Below are 16,325 nucleotides of genomic sequence, written 5' to 3' on the forward strand. Positions count from 1 at the left end.
CGCGTAATTCAACATACCTGCCGCGGCAGAAGCCTCGCTTACGGGCTTCTTCACTAACTGAGTAATTACACTGGCAGCATGTACTTCCCCGAGCTTGTGTACCAGCCTTCCTTTCTCTGCCTGATGACAATCCTTGTACATCTTCTTAGTGAAACAATGAAGGGTTTGAGTTGAAAACTCCCAAAGATAAGCAGTTTGAGACGGCCCTGATCTCTCTCTGAACCCTGAGAATGGTTACAATCAGCTGCCCTGAGGGACGCTGAGGAGATATTGCGCCGCCGAAGTGCCGAAGCTGCTCACTCACGCTGTCGCATTGCAATAGTTCTGTTGGTTCCTACACTGCTACGGTGCAGTTTTGTGCTAACCCCTTCATCCACCATGTGAGCAGCTCAATAAGTGATCCTGAATTTGAGCACAGCAGCTGCCTAATCTGGAAGACGCCTATCCCGCGCTTAATGGGCGCTACTTGCGAGGCAGGCGATCCATCATGCTCCAGATGCGTGCGGTGGCGCGCGCACAGGGTGCGATTTGTTAACTGTCTGACTATGAGACCAACTCCAGCGCCGTCACGACGATTCTCGGCAGCCTGCGCTTGTTCCACGTCCACGTCTACTACATACTGTCTGCCATGTTCCGAAGCGACTCGGACGTTTGGCCGGATTCGCAATTGGGCCTGGACTCAGTACTCAGCCCCAATGCAGGATAACCAATATAATAAGTTTGGGCACCCTGTAGCCTTTTCTACATATTAAGGTTCGAAGCGCAACGCCTCTGTGACAAGGTATTTCATTCCAGGCTGAAGAAGAACAACGACGTGCCAAAGCCTATTTCTATCTAATTGATACTCAACAGTGCAGTTCTCCTGGCTCTACTGCTTTCCAGATGGCAACCGCATCTCAGTGATACAGTCTCCAGGACACTCCCAGATGCGGGTAACCTCGAGCCCCGCGCGCTGAGCAAGCGAGCGGAAATCGCTCGGGACGCGCTCCGCGCCGTTGAACAAGGACATCATTATCAGATCAAGCTGGTGAGCGAGGCGAATCGAAGTGCCGTAATTTGCGGGAAGGGGGAACGGTGCGGAGGGTAGCTCGGGGCAACCCAACGTCGTGTTCATCACTGAGTCCACGATCAGCACGCGCGAGTTCGCGGATAGCGCAGGGCGAATAGCGGAGAGGATGTCAACGCAGCGGTCGTCTTCCCAGTCATGGCTGTACGCGATTGCTAAGCAGAGCTGAATGAGAGGGGATGAGGTATAGGATACTTACAGGATGTGACGCAGAAGGTACACATCGGCACCCTTCACAGGGTTCTCGGTGAAGAAGTCATGGGCCATGAATTTAACCCGACCAGCCTTGTGTGCTTCTGGTCGTTCGCGCTGCCACACAGGTTCAGCCTTCTCGATTATGGCAGGGCGATCCTGGACAATGAAATTGAGGAGAGGGAAATGATTGCAGAGATCGAAACTCATTCCACCTGTAAATATACTGTGTCAGTGGTCACGCTCGTCCTACGTCAACAAAAGGCATACCAACGCCACCACCCACATCAACCATTGTTGCAGATCCGAACGATTCCCATGGAAAGTCTGCCAGTATCAAGCGTTACGGAAAGGCACAGCAGTAACTATGTACGGCTTACCGTAGAAGGGTGGGGTTCCGATGAGACGACTAGCATTGACCATCGAGAGAGTGAATCGTTCCAAGCTGGGCCGCGGCTTGACGCTACCGTCGGGCTGTACAACACCTTCTTCGAGCCAATCCCAGAAAGACAGCTTGGTACCATGTCCCTCTTGGAAAGCGGAGTCGGTCACAGAGTTGGACCAGCCTTTGACAGGATCACCGATAATCTTCAGCAACTTGTCCGAGACCGAGTAATAATCCGATGCCCTAAACGGAGTCAGCCAGAGTAGACAACGATAGCGGATTACTCACATCAAAAGGACGTATGCTTCAAGGGCCTCGTCGGTGGCAAGCGTCTCACTGACTGTGTTGTTTGCGAAATATCCATCTTGAACTTCAGCAAAAATATGCATGGAGCAGAGGGCCCGCACGATGCGCGCTTAAAGCAATTGTTAGTCACAAGTCGCATCATGAAGATGAAGGCAGCTCACAAAGCTTTTTCGGGTGGAGACCGGTGGCCTTGCTGAGCTCAGTGATGGACATTCCTACTGCCTGGTCCACCTTGGCAAGGTGATGGGCGACGCGATGCTCGACCGCGATGTGCAACGCCCGGGCCTCGAAGAATTGGGCAGCAACTTCGATGACGCGCTTCTGGGGCACCTGTACGAGCTCAGTGAACGAGCCGCAGGCAGCCAAGATGGTGCGCTGAGCCTTGAAGAGGTCTACGGACGGAAGAGCGTTCTGACCGCTAGCAGCGTCCTCCTTAGCCCATTCTTTTATTATCGCCTGAGCGGCATTTGTAACAAGATCCACAACAGCCAGAAGTTTTTCTGCGCGAGCACCGGTGGTTGACATTGTCGAAGGAATTGTGTGCAGCTGAGCCTGTATACCAAGCCAGGCAAGTAGTCGCCTCTTTATGACTGCTTCGGCAAGCTCAAGACATCGTTCATGGGAAGCGTACAGTCAGCGATGTGGAGATGGGTCAGCACACAGATGAGGCGGCTCATTACAGTACAAGACCGTCCTGATTTTTTTCTGATGTTGTTGAAGGAATCTGTGGCAAACCTGTCAGAAGGGTTCAGCTTTCCGCTTGGGGAAGGTCGCTTCCAACTGTGGTGCTTCTTTCTTAGAAGATATGGTTGCTCACACTCGGGGTTCGCAGGGAGAAGCTGCTTGACCGAGGAACGAGGAACGACCTCACGCTCGGGGTTCGCAGAGAGAAGTCTTGCTTGACCGAGGAATGATGAATGACTGTCATAAGCTGAGAAGATGGCTATATCTCCTCAGCAGTAATGAGTAACATCTATGCGAAGGCAAGTGCAACACTCACAACCCATTGAATGTGCGAGCTTTCAGCCCGCATGACTAACAAAAGGGGTCACTGAGTAAACAAGTTCAGAATTTCGGTAGGCAACGTAATAATATGCAGCTGTCGCTGCGGGTGTGTACACTATCCAATTCGCAAGAGAGATGCACGCGTTGTACATGTTAATCGCTCTGCGGAACTTGCGCGTTTGTGTCGGGCGCGCATACATGTGACCTCGACGCGTTCGCGGAGTCACGTACTAGTGCAAATGGTTGCCCCGGTGTCAATGCCGTGGCTCTGGCTCGGTTCTGCTGTGCCACTGCTCCGCAAGTCGTTTCACAGCACTGATCCATCTCGTTGTGTCAGAGCAAACAGTGCACGGCGAGCATCAGCGAGCAACGACATCGCATTTGATATGGCGGTCGGGAGCATGCAGATGCATAAGGTACATCAAAAATTGTAGCTACCTATGAGTAGTAAGTACCTCCGGTAACAATCAAATCCTGAACGATCTGCCCAAAATGCAGTGATGTTGGAGAGGGAAGCTCAGAAGACTGTACACCTTGCTTAATTTGCTCGACAAAACATATCATTTCTCAAGGTTAGCGCTGGTTGGTGTGGCATCAAGCTATAGTACTTGTGATAGCATGTATCAGAACGGGAGCTAAATACATGGATGGATGGAAGTCACAACACTATTATATCGTGTCTCCGGAGAGAAATCAAAATCAAAAGATGCTGTGAGGAACCCAAAATTGGAGCTGTTTACATAATACTTGGCCTTCCGCAGGTATGTCTGAATAATTGAAATGCGGTACAGACAGTATCCCGTACAGTACGTATCTACAGGGAGGCCAATGCCTATCTCCATCTAATTGATACTTAACGGCGCAATTATCCTGGCTCTCTACCGGCTCGCAGATGGCAGCCGCATCTCAGTGATGCAATCTCCGGGGCACTCCCAGATGCGGGTAACCTCGAGCCCCGCCCGTTCAGCGATCGACCGGAAATCGCTCGGGACGCGCTCCTCGCCGTTGACCAAGGACATCATTATCAGGTCAGACTGGTGAGCGAAACGAGTCGAAGCGCCGTAATTTGCAGGAAGAGGGAACGGTGCGGAGGGTAGCTCGGGGCAACCCAACGTTGTGTTCATTACTAAGTCCACGATCAGCACGCGTGAGTTCGCGGAGAGCGCAGGGCGAATAGCGGAGAGGATGTCGACACAGCGGTCGTCTTCCCAGTCATGGCTGTACGCGATTGCTAAGCGGAGCTGAATGAGAGGGGACGAGGTATAGACTTACAGGATGTGACGCAGAAGGTACACATCGGCACCCTTCACAGGGTTCTCGGTGAAGAAGTCATGGGCCATGAATTTAACCCGACCAGCCTTGTGTGCTTCTGGTCGTTCGCGCTGCCACACGGGTTCAGCCTTTTCGATTATAGCAGGGCGATCCTGGACGATGAAATTGAGGAGAGGGAAATGATTGCAGAGATCGAAACTCATCCCACCTGTAAATATACTGTGTCAGTGGTCACGCTCGTCCTACGTCTATAAAAGGCATACCAACGCCACCACCCACATCAACCATGGTTGCAGAGCCTAACGATTCCCATGGAAAGTCTACCAGTGTCATGAGCGTTACTAAAGACTTGAAAGGCACAACAGCAACTATGTACGGCTTACCGTAGAAGGGTGGGGTTCCGACGAGACGACCGGTATTAACCATTATGCGAGTGAACCATTCCAAGCTGGGCCGCCGCTTGACGCTGCCGTCGGGCTGTATGATACCTTCTTCGAGCCAGTCCCAGAAAGATAGCTTGGTACCATGTCCCTCTTGGAAAGCACAATCGGTCACAGAGTGGGACCAGCCTTTGACAGGATCACCAACAAACTCTAGTAGCTTTGCTGAGTTTGGGTAATAATTCCAAGCCCTAAGCACAGTCAATCAAAGTAAACAACGATAACAAATTACTCACACCAAAAGGACGTATGCTTCAACGGCCTCATCAGTGGCGATCATTGCGCTGACCGTGTTGTTGGCGAAATATCCGTCTTGAACTTCAGCGAAAATATGCATGGAGCAGAGGGTTCTCAGGATGCGCGCTGAAAGCATTCATTAGTCACAAGCCGCGCCCATCAGGGGAAAGACAGCTCACAAAGCTTTTTCGGGTGGAGACCGGTGGCCTTGCTGAGCTCAGTGATGGACATTCCTACCGCCTGGTCCACCTTGGCAAGGTGATGGGCGACACGATGCTCGACCGCGATGTGCAACGCCCGGGCCTCGAAGAATTGGGTAGCTACTTCTACGATGCGTCTCTGGGGCACCTGTACAAGCTCTGTGAAGGAGCCGAAAGCGGCCAAGATGGTGCGCTGAGCCTTGGCGAGATCTATGGACGGGAGAGCGTTCTGGCCGCCAGTAGCGTCCTCCTTCGTCCACTCTTGTATCACCACCTGAGCAGCATTTGTTACAAGATCCACAAGGGCGAGAAGTTTTTCTGCGCGGGCGCTAGTGGTAGACATTGTCGAAGGAATTGTGTAGCTGAGGCTGTATGCGAAGCCAGGCAGACAGTCGTCTCTTTATGATTGCCTCGGAAGCTCAAGGCATCATTCTTGGGAGACGTACAATCAGCGATGTGGAGATGGGTCAGCACAGTCAGATGAGGTGGCTCATTACGAGACCGCCCTGCTTTCCTCTGAAGCTTGTTTAAAGGGTCCAAGGCGAACCTGTCAGGCGGGCTTTCCGCTTGGAGCAAGTCGCTTCCGACTGTGGCACTTCTTTCTTCGCAGATACAGTTGCTTGCGCTCCGGGTTCGGAGAAAGAAGTCTTGCTTAGCTGATGAGCGATGAACAGGTGTCATTAGCTGAGAATGCAATTGAACACGTGTGCTTTCAGCCCGCATGAATCGAAAGAATTTCTGTGGATGACTAGACAAGTTCAGAATTTCGGTAGGCAACGGAAGGATATTGTCGCCGCGGGTCTGTATACCGTCGAATTCACGAGAGAGATGCACACATTGTACATGTAGATCGCTCTGCATGGCGGAGATACGTTTGCATGTGACCTCGAAGCGAGTCGCGAATCGCGCAGGTCGACCGTGTCTGCGCAATGGCCCCAGTATCAATGCCTTCACTCTAGCTTGGACGTTCTCTGCTGTGCCACTACCCCGGGAGACTTTTCACGGCGCAGACCCATCTCGTCGTAAATGACTGAACGATCTATCCAGAATGCGCTGGTGGTTGGAGGGAGAGAAGGCAGCCTGCCTCGCTCAACTCTCTCAACGACATATTCCGAATGTCGGTGCTGGTTGGTTCGGTATCAAGGTGCAGTCTCATGGCATGTATAGCGGGAGCTAAGTGTCTGGAAGGATGCAACGCTATCGCTAGCCATGTCTGGAGAGAGAATGCCAATCAGTCAAGGGATGCTGTAAGGAACTGCGAAAAACTAAAAAAAATGAGCTGTGACTCATCCTTATCGCACCAAGCTGCCCTGATACAGTTATGCGACCTGCGGCCATTCTAGCGCGATACGGCACCGGTCTGTATGAACTGAAGATGCTGGAGTCTGACGCACACCTACATCCGTCGTGAGCGTCGCTCGTGAGAGGGAGTGTAGAGTCAAAACCAACGCAAAGCGATTCCCATCGGTCGCCGAGGGTATCGATACTCATGACCTCCACGCTGCTGGCAACTGCTTTCCAGCGAACAGGCACAAGCGTTCCTATCGTCTGACCGCCTCAGCAGGACTTGACGTGATTCCGTAGCTGCATCAAATTGTACACTCAGCAAGGGCGGCAATGTCAACTCATCACGACACCCTGGGGACACCAGGATTGAGCCACCGTGGACTCCGCATTCACACACAGACCCACGGTGAATGCGGAAAGGAAGGCTACTTGCTGCATACTAAATATAGTCGACAAAGCCCTGCAATTTCCATGATATCCGAGGCGGAAACTTGAACGCCTCCAACTTTTCCCCAAACGTCTTTACGATCTCCACGATGCCGTCCTTGAGCACTGAGGCAACAGAAGCGTCAGTCAACGGTTCATTTAGTAGCCTCGTTCGACAGTGACGAAGCAAAAGTGAATTGACCCACCATCGGTGACTTCGCTTAACACGTCGCCTGCCCGCGCGACCTCTTCGGCGAGACGTGCCTTTGCGGCCAACTCCTTGGCAGACAAGTTGTCGAGTTCTTCCGGTGAAGGCGGGATATATAGCTTATTGAGCTCCATCTGGTACTCCTCTAACGCGGTGAGGAAAGATAGAATAGCCTCGATGATCTTGGGTATATCCCGCTGCACGACCCCAAAGAGGTCCTCCGTGAGCGATGCGCACGTCAGATGACACAAGACTAGAGTAATCCGTCCGCACAGTGGAGTAACGTAAGGGCTCGACGGGACACAACGGGAGAGACACGCAGACTCACCGTCAACAATCAGAGCATCAAGACGCCTATTCGGCAAACTCATCTCCGCAACCCTGTTGACCCTCTCCCTCGTCCACCAGTCGCCGACCTGCACAAGTGCACCCACGACAGCCTGTGGAGCGGTGGGGTGCAAGGTGGTACTGAGCCGCCTTTTCCACAACGCCTTCACGGGCTCAAACATCCCGAGGATCTTCTCTTCCCCCTTCTTCACCACTCTCGAAGCAGAATCTCTTGCAGGCTGTGCGGGGAAGACGGAGCGGAAGAGCTCGGGGATCTGCGAAGCACCGGCCTCAGTGGAGGCGGCGACGGTGGAAAACGGCCCATCTGAAGCGAGCGTGTCAAGTGCGGCACGCAAAGGCGAAGCGGGCGATGATTTCAGGATGGGCGCACGAATCAGCGGGGTGGCAGGAATTGGAGGCGCAACGGCCGGCTTCGATGGTACTGGTGCTGCTACTGCTGTGGAACATACGAATGTTAGTTTTAGCGCACGAATCATGGTCAGGATTGCACATACGTGGGGGCGCTGGTTTCCCTCTCCGTAGCAGAAGCTGATAGTCTTCCCCTAGGGTCAACAAGGCGTCGCGCACCAAGCACGACCACATGTTCGGATAGTATTTCTGGTCTTCGAAGAGTGCGGAGCGGCGCGTACTCGCGGCAGGAGAATCCTCGCGTGCCAACTGCTTCAGCTCGGCATAGGCCAAGTGCTTGAAGTATGGATCCGACGAGGTGATGCCTGAGACGAGGGTCAAAGCAGGGTCTGCTGTGTTATGTGAGACGTGTATCGCCTGACAGTGGAATATTGTTAATGAAGAGAGAGCAACATACTCTCAGCTGGTACATAGTCGTACCTCATGATACGAGCTCTCGGCGAATTCCCAGAAGGCCACAGTTGTTAAGCCAAGGTAGAAGGTCCGGATGACCAGCGAGAAATGGCGCGGGAGTAAAAGCAGCGTCCAGGAACCCCTCAGAAAATGCGCGGAAAACGGTCGGAGGATGCGAGGCACGATGGGCAGCGTGTATAACAGTGGGAGGACGACTGAACGTGAGAGCCCAAAGAGGGCTATATTTCCCACAGTACAGAACATTGTGAAAAGCAGGAGAGTAGCGGACGACGTCAATATATGCGCGAGACGGAAAGACTGCATCTGATGATTGACGGCCTAGAAAGTATCAGTATTCATCCGCATGGAAGTGAAGGGTCAGATCAAACATACTCACCAGCACCGTCCATGAGTCCGGCCAACGGATCGCAAAACGGTCAAGGAGAATATCACGCAGAAGATATGCTAGTGCTAACGTCGTTTGCGACCAGAAAAGGTACAGTACAGCACCATTAAGGTAATATGGGTGCTTTCTGGCCAAATCATGTGAGTATAGATAGAATTCGCGGAAGTGGGAACAGACATACTTCGATTTTACAAACAGTGTAAGACGTGGGCTACCGCTAGCGGCAGACTCATAGGTGTAATTCATCAAGACATGGATGATCCCAAGCGAGATGGCGGAATTGATATACGTGAGGAGAGCATGAGAAGTACTGCGCTTGGCAAGCGCATTGCGGAAGGTCTTCGAGGGAGAGGGTGCCACGGTAGGGATCACTACACAATGAAATCAACGATCTGCATTATGGACGAACGCATCCCGGATGCACCACCAGCTCAGGTTCAATCGATTCTAGCTGTGGATAACACCCTATTCTGTACGATTACGAGGAACGATCGGCTGACCTGTCATATACCTATTTCGCAGAACAACGGCAGGTAAGACGGCCGACATCCAAGTCGCCAGCGTGAATGCTAATGTTTTCGGTGCAAGTACATTGCCGACAGCTGATAAAATTTCCACCCTTCCTTGACACCATGTCGACCACCAAGCCGTCAGGACCCATGCCGAGAACAAGGACCAGAGAAAAATGTTGTACAGCAAGCGGTGGCGCAGAATAGCTTTAACCAGAGGTTCATACGTCTGCGATGCCGGTGGTAATGGCGGTGCTGAGCGGGTAGATATTTTTGACGTAATTGCTCGTATGGGTGTCGACGATGACCTGCCTGGGGTCTGCATGGTGGTGATTGACGGGAAAACGACTGTGAACGCCGCGAACGCGCCCGTGACACTGACACTCGCGCGCGTCACACCTTCGTCACGCGACTCACCGTCCGACGAGGTATTATGTACCTGAGCTATCTTGTGTAGCGTAGTCGGTTCGAATTCATCCGTTCTCTGTTCTCTGTCGTTACCGCCCGCAACTTCGAATTCAGTATGTGAGTAGCAGAGATCACCGGCATTATTGAAGCATAACAAGGACTGAAAGAGGCTATGTACGCTAAAAAAAAGCTTGAATCCTGGAGAAACCACAAAACTGATACATATACTAGGACCACTGTCTTCAACGTCGTGACCCGGAAGCTCCGACTCACAAACGTTACTGTACTCAGCTATCAGGCAGTCTTCTTGGCCTGCTCCCGACCACCCATTCCCACAACGACAGCGGTAACAGCTGCGATGAGGGTGAACGAGGGGAACATATGCGCGAACGTCACAAGTTGCTCTTGCCATGGCAACCCGCCTACAGCGCCAGCGGCCTTGGCTGCCTGTAGATTAGAGAGGTCAGGGGAATATAAATTCAGAAAATTGATCGACGAACCTGGGGCAACATTTGGTTTGTTCCCCTGAGGTATTCGTCAGACGTAGCCAAAACATCACGCAGCCGAGCTCACCAAAATGCATTCAACATCTCAGACGCCATCGTTATGTAGACGGCAAGCATACCCCACTGGATGATCTTGACTTGGAGAGTCCCAAACTTGAGGCTGACCAAGCCCGGTTGATGGAGGATTAGCCCGTATACGATGAGCATGTTCCCTGCCCCATCGAGTGACTCAGGCTCCCTATCCAGCTTTCGATACATACAACGCACCTATCAACATGCATTGGATGTGCGCCGTGAGGCCGAGCCTCGGGAACGGCGTTCCTTGGACTGCGAATCCCCAGATGAGACCGCAGAGCTGCAAGATGATCCCTGCGCGAACAAGCGAGCGGCCGGTGTCTGATTGCAACGATGTCATGTTGGCGTTGGGTGAAATGGAATGAAGGTGAACGGATTTAGCGACCTTGCAGGTCCGATGGTTATATGCAAGCTACCCCTGAGTGCAGCTAATGCGAGGAGGCAAGCGGACCGGCCGCAAAAGTACATCCGCCCTGAGTTCGTCGATCGTGGACGCTTTAGTCCAGGCGCAGCGCGTTGCATTACCCAACACGTTCACATCCGAGGCGGAAGCAACCAGTGAATAGGGGCAAAAGGCTCGGCAGGTAGCTCCAGAAACCGAGAAGAGAAGAATAAGAAAGAAGAGACCTGGCCGCAGAGATACTTGAAATTCTGTAGGAGTTTGACTCTTTCGCAACCTAGTAGGTGATGGTAATGCCCCCCTATTGCGTGTCACCCCTAACCTCGATTGCGTGAGCTCTTTTCGTCGACAGCGCCCCAGCATCAGTGAGATGGATCAACCAGAATCTCTGCAACCTAGGTAAGATAATTCGCCCAAGACGGAGAAGCAGGTTACCATGTCATAAACAGCGCGGCCCGTCATATGTGAGGTCTGAGATCTCACATGTGAGTGTTTGACCGTATTGAAGAGTTAGAATGGAAGTGGATAGGACCGTCACAATGCGCCGTAACTTAGAAACGACTGCCCAATGAACTGTGCAGTACTTGGATGACCTGTGCAGTATTAACTCAAAGAAGAGCATAACGGCGATATATCTACCATCAGATTGAGCAGCATCCGGTCGTAACCAACTTGGATTGCGCTGTAGAAGTAGTCAGTCTGTGCTATTTTCGTTTCAATGCGGTGGGTCGGTTCGGCCCTCAATGGCATTTGGCTGTGTGCACCGATTGACAGTCTTGGCCGGATGTGATCACACTCAAGAAGACACTGAACAGAAAGTGAATTGGCCAAAATCAGGTGGAGACCACAGCCGAACGCGTCTCAGCGAGAGGCTGTATATGCGGTGAGCACGAGGATCAATCCTCGAGCCCATCGCGTATACTCTAGTACAGAAAACATGTAGGGTATCGAAACTGTGCACACATACGGAGTCCAAGACATAGAAACGAAGTAAAGAAAAAGCGAACTCAGCGCCAGTCGAGCTACGCACATAGGAAAAGTGGCGTGTACATGTACCTCACCTCCCAGTAAGAACTTTTGGGGCTGGCACGAGGGGATTAATGGCATCGACATGTCTCCATCGCTCCCAGCATCGCTGTGATCAAAAGACACAGGCCACGTCACCGTGGTAGTCCAATGTGCAGGCACGGTCTACGGCGCGTTCTTTTGGACCTTCAGATGGCCTCTGCGACGTGGATTTTCGCTTGGGTACGGAGAACCATTGTGCTTTCTTGGGCGTTCATGGCGGTAGGCTCCCCCGGGATGAGCGATATCCACATTGTTTTCGGGTAAGTCCCGTCTGCGCCGAGATCTCTGGGATCGAGGACGATCGACGGCATCTGTCTCACTGGGTGAGGCTCTTACGAGCGCTGTATCGGGCGTACGGAGGCCTAGATGGGCAAAATTTGGTTGAACTTTCGGCGAAACCAGTTGCCCATTGGGCGTCCTCTTGGGATTATGGACGGGCTCGACTAGATGGGTTTGCACCGTGCTAGAAAGAAGAGGTTCACCTGTTGCATCTGCAAGGTAGAAAAGGCCCGCGTCCGCCCTGAGGCGGGCGATTTCCTGCTCAATTTGGGGCCAAAGGCCCAACACCGAGACAGCGGCTGCCTGGCGACAACGCGACGCGTTCAGATCGAATTGTTTGGATTCGAGCATCAACACGCTGGCACAGAGATTAATGCTCATTCAATGTGAACGTGAAAACAAGTGCTCACTCTCTGGCAGGTCCTCCTTCTACTCCATGGACTTGGTCAAGGTCCAGAGACACCACAGACTGGTATACCCAACCAATTTCGTCCTCAGACCTATAGAAACAAGCTATAATGAGTATATGCATGGCACGAATAAATAATGCGACGTACCCTGTTTCCCCCTGGGTGCAAATAAAACCGGGACCCCTGGGTGTGGTTAAGCTAGGGTGCTGAACGTCGGAACGCTCCTCAGGAACATCGATAAACTCGTCCCATTGAAAGGCCGGTGTGGTCTCTGGATCGACCGATATGAGATAGATGGGGTCTTCAGGTTCTACGCTTTCTGAATCAAGCTGCTCTTGCAGCTCATTTGGCGCAAGCTGCAGAGTTTTCTGCCACGCTGCCACGACATAGACATCTCCACCATCTGCTAATAGGTTATCTGCTAAATAGCCGTAGAATGGCGGATACCCTTCGTCAAGGCTCCTGGTCCGGCGTAAGTTCGCCATCACAACGCGTCAGAGAAACAAAATGAACCTTTGATATCTCTCAATAATGCTGGCGTTTGGATATCTGACATTAAAGGTGAGCAGTGAGCGCGTCGACGGCACAAACAAGAACTCACTTGTCGTAAACCTCTGTAAATGGCTTGGGGTCAGACATTTTTTAGTGTTTTGTAAGAATGGTTGGAGCGGTTGGTTGAGGAGCTTGAGATGAAGGCAAGAACTGGTTGGTTGATGTAAGGGTAGGAGCAGATTGCGAAGGATGGGGTAGTCCAGGTACTGAGGTAACATTCATTGTTGTTGTTGGTTTAGAATCACGCACCGCAACGAAATGTTCTCACGATCACGATAGGACATCCCTCTGTAAACGCACGCAAAATGGCCTTCGTCCGAAGGTCCGTCCTCGCTTTGAACTTTTGTGCAATGCTTAGTGACCTGCCGAGCCAAGATAAATCATGCTTGACTCATTGCGTTTTTGAGTCGGGTAAACGCAACGGAATACCGATTTGGGAACAAAATATTGCCGGATACTCCGACTGAAGGCGCACCAGCTACTGTATATCAACGTCTAATTGATTCAATTGGCCTGCCTCTCAAGATCTCACCGTATTCTTGTTACGTCGGGGTGCAAGATTGTATCTCCCCATTCTACTGGGAATAATTGAGTATGGTCATATCCTTCGCATATGTAGGGGCACGTCTCGATGCTGCGACGCTGCCTGAGCTGTTCCTCTGGTTCAGATCTCCACTATCTAACTCTTTCTTCTATGTGCAACAAAGCCAAGGCGCGTTTCATCCCAATTATTCTGGACAGCATAATTCTCACTTCGCAAGGTGTCACTGAGTATGCGTCGTTCGTACCATTTAACACATGCGATACCGCATATACTTGCCCATATATTTCTCGTGCTCCGACGGTAGTACATGTTGGCCATTGAAATATTGAACTCTCGCGCGGATTTTCCAAGATCAAGATCGATCTCGTGGAGCTAGCGGAAGTAATTTACTCATGACATCATCGTCGACCGAATATTCATTGAAACTCAGGCTCTGTATCAATGTCGAGACGTCGAAGGCCCGACTGTCTTGGGTCACGACGCTATTCACCTCGACCACTAAGTATATGTACTGATCACAGACATAGAATGCACCCAACTCGCTACATCTCGCACCCTAACCAACCGCCGACCGACCTGTCCTCAGCGGCGGACACCATCCACGATGCACTCATATCCAACCTGCAGCGTCTGCGCAGACATCCATCCTCCAGGCCCGGCGTGTACCTCGGTTCGGCAGGTGCGTTTCGATTACTCTGATCACCCATCGGACGCAGTAAATGAACATCGACACCTTGACAGGGGCGCTGTTGACGGACTGGCATGTCGCCTTCGTCCTTCCCTCTCTGGTACTGCCGAAGGCATACTCCCCGCAGACCTTCACTCCCGGCCCATTCTCACCACCACGTACCGGGGCGCAAGCCTCGTTTCTGGAGACAAGCGTGGGGCCCGCGACGCTACTTCTTATCCAGCAGCTCCACGAGCCGCGCGACACTGGGGCCTGGAAAGACTGCATACGGCTCCTCGACGGCGCGCTTCGGGTAGCGCTTCGGGAAGAGGTCGACGATGACGGGTGCGAGGTCCTCTACGGGCGTGCAGGGCTCTTGTACGCGCTGCTGCTACTCCGCTCCGAGCTCACGGGATCAGAGGAATCGTCCACCGTGCGCGACATCGTCGCTCAGCTAACCTCGGACACACACATCCGGACATTAGTTGATGACATTGTGCAGCGCGGCCGCTTCGGGGCGCAGGAATTCCAGAAAGAGCTGGAGAAGGACGAGCGGGCGCACGCCCCGCCGTTGATGTGGTCTTGGCACGGAAAGCGATACCTCGGCGGGGCGCATGGCGTCTGTATGTCTCTCTTCCCTGTGCTGTCCGTAGCATAACTGACATCAGCGTGCAGCGGGAATCCTGCAGATGCTGGTATCTTCCCCGACAGTCGCGCTTGCTCCACACTGGGTCGCAGTCCTGGGTACGGTCGAGTGGCTGCTTGCGATCCAGGAGCCTCTGGGGAACTGGCCATCGAAAGCAGGGCGGCACATGGCGCGCACCGCGGGCGGAAGCGCCACGAGCAGAGCAGCGAAGCGCGTCAGCGTCGAAGACGATGCGTGCGATTCGCTCGTGCAGTACGCCGACCACCTGACTGTTATTCTACGCTCACCGAGACTGTGATGTAGATGGTGCCATGGCGCCCCTGGAGTACTCATCCTCCTCGCCAGCCTGCTGCGGCGCGGGGGGCCGGTGCTCCCTGTAAGCGCCAAGCTGCGGGAGGCAGCCATCGCGGCGCTCAAGCGTGGGGGTGAGCTCGTGTACACACGGGGATTGCTGCGAAAGGGCGTCGGGCTCTGCCACGGAGTCGCCGGGAGCGTGTACGCGCTGCTCGCCGTCGCGGACGTGCTAGATCCGGATAATGACCGAGACCAAGCTCAGCACGATGCGTACTGGCTGGAGCGCGCGGCAGACCTCGCTCTGCGCGCAACGGCGTATCGGGGTTACGAACAGAAGGGGGAGATGCTCATTCCTGACCGGCCGTATAGCCTGTACGAAGGCGTCGGTGGGATGTGTTGCGCATGGGCGGAGGTACTCGCGCGGTTGCGAGTGCGCGAGGAGGGCAGGGCCGGCGGGTGGCGGCGTGGTATGCCGGGTTATGATGACTTGCGGTTTGAATGTTGAAAATAGGAGAGGCAGGCCGGTATTCTTATGCGAAATCCGACAGTGAGTGGTCCTGTAGTCAGTACAGATTGGTGGAGCTCATGCATGCGGCGCCAGGCAGCATGATGTATGAGCCAATTCGATATGCGACTACGAGCGAACTTTCATGTCGGCACCGTTCCAAGCGGTGGATCCTCGTCCCCCAAACATGCCGCTGTGATGCCATTGCACGCTGCTGCACGGTTCTGCACGGCACCCTACATGGACAATCCTCTGCAGTTTTTCACCTCGTGTCAGCCCGTAATAGCGCCAGGAAGTTTCAAGCATGTCAGAAGAATATCGCGATCGCATGGAAGCGTATGGGAACAGACACCCTATGCAAGTGACTTCTACACCTCATGTCAAACAGCGCCGGAGAACGCGATGCGGAACATTTTCGCAACAACCCTCGATTTTGCGCAGCACCGATGCGATTCTATCTATTCTTATGTACAAATGGAGGAGCAAGGAGACACTGAACAAGGCCGAAATCAGGATTCGGACGATGTGCCAGTTCTCTTGAGAGTCTACAGGATACCACCGCGGACGGATGCTTGGGAATATTGGGTGAGATAAGGTCTCCTCAGTATCCTCAGTATGTTTTAGCTTCGTGGCCGAGCACAGACCGCAGCTTACGCATTCATGCACCGCCGCCGGGCGGTATGCACGTTCCGTTATGCCTCCAGCAAGACTCGTGGCAACCGTAGCTCTCCACATAGTCGTCGAAGTGTCGCCGCGAAACTCCTCAGGAAACCAACTTCCGCCTTGATGCAGCTCGTGCGTAGAACCAAGTTGGCAGAGTACGGGAACTACGTGTAGGGCCCAGCAATTATCAGGGCCTAACCAAAGGCGCGGATTAGTGACG

General features: G+C 53.0%; 6 protein-coding genes across 6 annotated transcripts; 1 reads left to right on the plus strand and 5 right to left on the minus strand.

Annotated features, from left to right (window-relative positions):
- Window positions 1-868: 868 nt before the first annotated feature.
- SCP_0601920 (O-methyltransferase tpcA) lies at window positions 869-2,474 on the minus strand (the record flags this gene model as incomplete). The annotated part of the gene is made up of 6 exons (XM_027759326.1): window positions 869-1,208; window positions 1,266-1,473; window positions 1,529-1,585; window positions 1,639-1,886; window positions 1,932-2,058; window positions 2,111-2,474. 6 exons carry the CDS (start codon window positions 2,472-2,474, stop codon window positions 869-871), a joined length of 1,344 nt encoding a protein of 447 aa, XP_027615127.1.
- A 1,358-nt stretch (window positions 2,475-3,832) lies between these two features.
- On the minus strand, window positions 3,833-5,446 carry SCP_0601930 (O-methyltransferase tpcA; the record flags this gene model as incomplete). The annotated part of the gene is made up of 6 exons (XM_027759327.1): window positions 3,833-4,172; window positions 4,227-4,434; window positions 4,490-4,546; window positions 4,610-4,857; window positions 4,903-5,029; window positions 5,083-5,446. 6 exons carry the CDS (start codon window positions 5,444-5,446, stop codon window positions 3,833-3,835), a joined length of 1,344 nt encoding a protein of 447 aa, XP_027615128.1.
- A 1,383-nt stretch (window positions 5,447-6,829) lies between these two features.
- On the minus strand, window positions 6,830-9,413 carry SCP_0601940 (hypothetical protein; the record flags this gene model as incomplete). The annotated part of the gene is made up of 8 exons (XM_027759328.1): window positions 6,830-6,942; window positions 7,023-7,277; window positions 7,353-7,808; window positions 7,867-8,137; window positions 8,201-8,512; window positions 8,571-8,706; window positions 8,761-8,950; window positions 9,080-9,413. 8 exons carry the CDS (start codon window positions 9,411-9,413, stop codon window positions 6,830-6,832), a joined length of 2,067 nt encoding a protein of 688 aa, XP_027615129.1.
- A 377-nt stretch (window positions 9,414-9,790) lies between these two features.
- On the minus strand, window positions 9,791-10,417 carry SCP_0601950 (hypothetical protein; the record flags this gene model as incomplete). Its single annotated transcript, XM_027759329.1, has 4 exons — window positions 9,791-9,943; window positions 9,997-10,021; window positions 10,070-10,214; window positions 10,270-10,417. 4 exons carry the CDS (start codon window positions 10,415-10,417, stop codon window positions 9,791-9,793), a joined length of 471 nt encoding a protein of 156 aa, XP_027615130.1.
- A 1,251-nt stretch (window positions 10,418-11,668) lies between these two features.
- Window positions 11,669-12,873, minus strand: SCP_0601960 (hypothetical protein; the record flags this gene model as incomplete). The annotated part of the gene is made up of 5 exons (XM_027759330.1): window positions 11,669-12,182; window positions 12,235-12,324; window positions 12,382-12,696; window positions 12,748-12,783; window positions 12,836-12,873. 5 exons carry the CDS (start codon window positions 12,871-12,873, stop codon window positions 11,669-11,671), a joined length of 993 nt encoding a protein of 330 aa, XP_027615131.1.
- A 985-nt stretch (window positions 12,874-13,858) lies between these two features.
- On the plus strand, window positions 13,859-15,442 carry SCP_0601970 (hypothetical protein; the record flags this gene model as incomplete). Its single annotated transcript, XM_027759331.1, has 4 exons — window positions 13,859-14,009; window positions 14,072-14,620; window positions 14,673-14,895; window positions 14,947-15,442. The coding sequence occupies 4 exons, from the start codon at window positions 13,859-13,861 to the stop codon at window positions 15,440-15,442; spliced, it is 1,419 nt and encodes a 472-aa protein (XP_027615132.1).
- Between the last annotated feature and the right edge of the window lie 883 nt (window positions 15,443-16,325).

This window comes from Sparassis crispa (genome assembly GCF_003851025.1).
Source record: "Sparassis crispa DNA, contig_000005F, whole genome shotgun sequence".
NCBI classification, from domain to species: Eukaryota; Fungi; Basidiomycota; class Agaricomycetes; order Polyporales; family Sparassidaceae; genus Sparassis; species Sparassis crispa.